Source organism: Propithecus coquereli, unplaced genomic scaffold (assembly GCF_000956105.1).
Source record: "Propithecus coquereli isolate 6110/MARCELLA unplaced genomic scaffold, Pcoq_1.0 Scaffold110, whole genome shotgun sequence".
Lineage (NCBI taxonomy): Eukaryota > Metazoa > Chordata > Mammalia > Primates > Indriidae > Propithecus > Propithecus coquereli.
In genome coordinates this window covers 3,265,272-3,267,523 of record NW_012134970.1, presented here as the reverse complement: position 1 = coordinate 3,267,523, position 2,252 = coordinate 3,265,272, and the positions used below count along the sequence as shown (strand labels likewise).

Below are 2,252 nucleotides of genomic sequence, written 5' to 3'. Positions count from 1 at the left end.
CCTTTTCTTTTTTCATAAAGCATTTTGGCTTCCAGGATAAATAATCACATATTCATGTGTGTGTGTGTGTGTGTATGTGTGTGTGTGTGTGTGTGTACGTGAGAGAGAGAGAGACACACACAGAGACAGAGAGAGAGAGACAGAGGTAAGAAATAAATAAGAGCAAAAATGGATATGGTCAATGAGCTGAGGTCTGGGCTATTTACCCTTAAAACAGAGGAATTGTTACTTTTTATAAATCAAAGTGTAGCGTCACAGTCTGTTCTCAGTTCTTGGTGCGCTCTTGGCCAAAGAATGACCATATACATCAAAGGCAAGGCAAGCATGAAACGAAGTTTATTGAGGAAGGACAAGACAGGTTTACAGAGCAAGAACAAGATATGTTTGCCACAGACAACAAACGGACTCATAACAAAAAGGGCCTTGGTTATGGCCTGGGGTCTTGTTTTATGGTGTCTAGGCTGGGCCCTCCTTGTGGTTCAAACGTCATCATTGAACCACTTTGATGGACATTTGGGAGTTACATAACCTGAGTCTTAACTGCACATGCGGATTTCCCATGAACCTCTCTGAAAGCCGATTTGGGGGGGGTGAACTGCAATGTAGATTTAAGTTAACGACATGATAATTAGCCTTAGGTTGTTCTAGGTCTCATTCCAGACCCTATCGTACTTGTGCTGCTTTGCCCACGGGGTAGAGAATCCTCTGCATTCTTTTACAGCTGGCTCACTGAGTTCTGATTGGCAGATTCATAAGGTGCTCCCTCCTCCCTCAGGTATGGCAATTGCTCAGCCTGCCTTTGTCCCCGGGAGAGGCAGGAGGTCCTCACTGCCTACCTAAGAAACAGACACTAAATGATAGACTTTGAGAAAATATTAGAATTTTGCTTCCTAATACCTGGATATCTATTAATACATACCATAATGAGTCAGCTTCCAAGATTGGTTTCTACTAAATAGCATTCATAGGACCAAAACAAAGTTGTCATATACATAAGCAATCTGTCCAAAGTGATGAATCAGCTACCTTAATGATGAACTGAGTCTTCCAAAGAGGATCAGGAGATGATGATGCATCTCATGACTACATTATGAAGTTCATATAGAGAAGTGCTTAACAGCCAGAAAGCTCAGGAGTCAAATCCAAACCTGGCTCACTACTACCTGAGTAATTAGCCATCAGCAGGTTACTTAACTGCCCTGAGATTCCATATGCTCATTTGTAAAATAAGAACAATAATAGTACTTACCTCATAAGGCCAATGTGAGAATTAAATTAATTAATGCTTGCAAAATGCTTAGAATAATGCAAGGTACGTAATAAGTATTCAATACACGTTAAACATTACTGGTCCCCTTCTATGGTATTAGAGATAAAGGACTTTACTATAATCACCAGTCTGACCTATATCCCTTTTAACCAAGTGGTAAATTTAATGTGGTTTGCCATTAAGTTGACAAGCAAAGTCAAAAGGAGTCCACTAGATTCCAATATGAGGACAAAGCAGAATAAACATGACCTTGCATTTGAATTCAGTAATGATGTCTAAGAATCTAAGCATGTTTCTTACAAAATAGCAAAATTGTAATTTATTTGTGGTGTAATAGATATTGTCTAACAATTTTCAAATAAATACATTAAACAGGTGTGGAACTAACAGATATAAAGAGATGCCTTGGATATCATCTGGATTTCTCTCTGGGTATGTCTGGAGTCTCTGCTGCAGCTCAAGTTAACAAAAATGATTGTTTAAAGAGGGGTGAAGGTAAAACTGGTAAGTGTGGCCTAACTTACTAGGTTTTAAAAAGCCAGGGGTAGATGACAATGAGCACTGCCCTCTCACAATGTCTACTCTCTTTTTTGTCTACCCTCTTTGTTCAGAAAAATGCTTAAAAACTATTTTATCTTTACAGTGGTTTCAAACCACTATAAACACAGATAGCCCATGGACATGTATTCATCAATATCACTACAGTGCAGGTTGTACAGTGCATAACTCTAGGGGGTGCCCTTCACACTGTAGTGACTGTAGATTTGTATATTTATCATGGCAATGGTAGAATGCCAACGGTAGAAAAATATTTTGAGGAAAAGTTTCCTTTTCTCCTCATAATTTTAACAAAGGTTCCAAATGGTTGCATGGTGATGGCAAAGGCACATCCATTGACAAAGGAAAAGGCCAAAAACCATTTTCCCAACTCAACCTGTCACCTGACTTGAAATCCCTAATCCATTCTTAACATTACATCAGT

General features: G+C 39.0%; 1 protein-coding gene across 1 annotated transcript in view; it reads left to right on the top strand.

Moving 5' to 3' along the window:
* C9 (complement component 9) overlaps positions 1 to 2,252 on the top strand; it is a 55,730-nt gene that overhangs the window by 51,312 nt on the left and 2,166 nt on the right. The window contains exon 7 of the mRNA XM_012649541.1: positions 1,646 to 1,774. Coding sequence (XP_012504995.1) covers positions 1,646 to 1,774 — 129 coding nt within the window. The remainder of the gene's footprint in view (positions 1 to 1,645; positions 1,775 to 2,252) is intronic.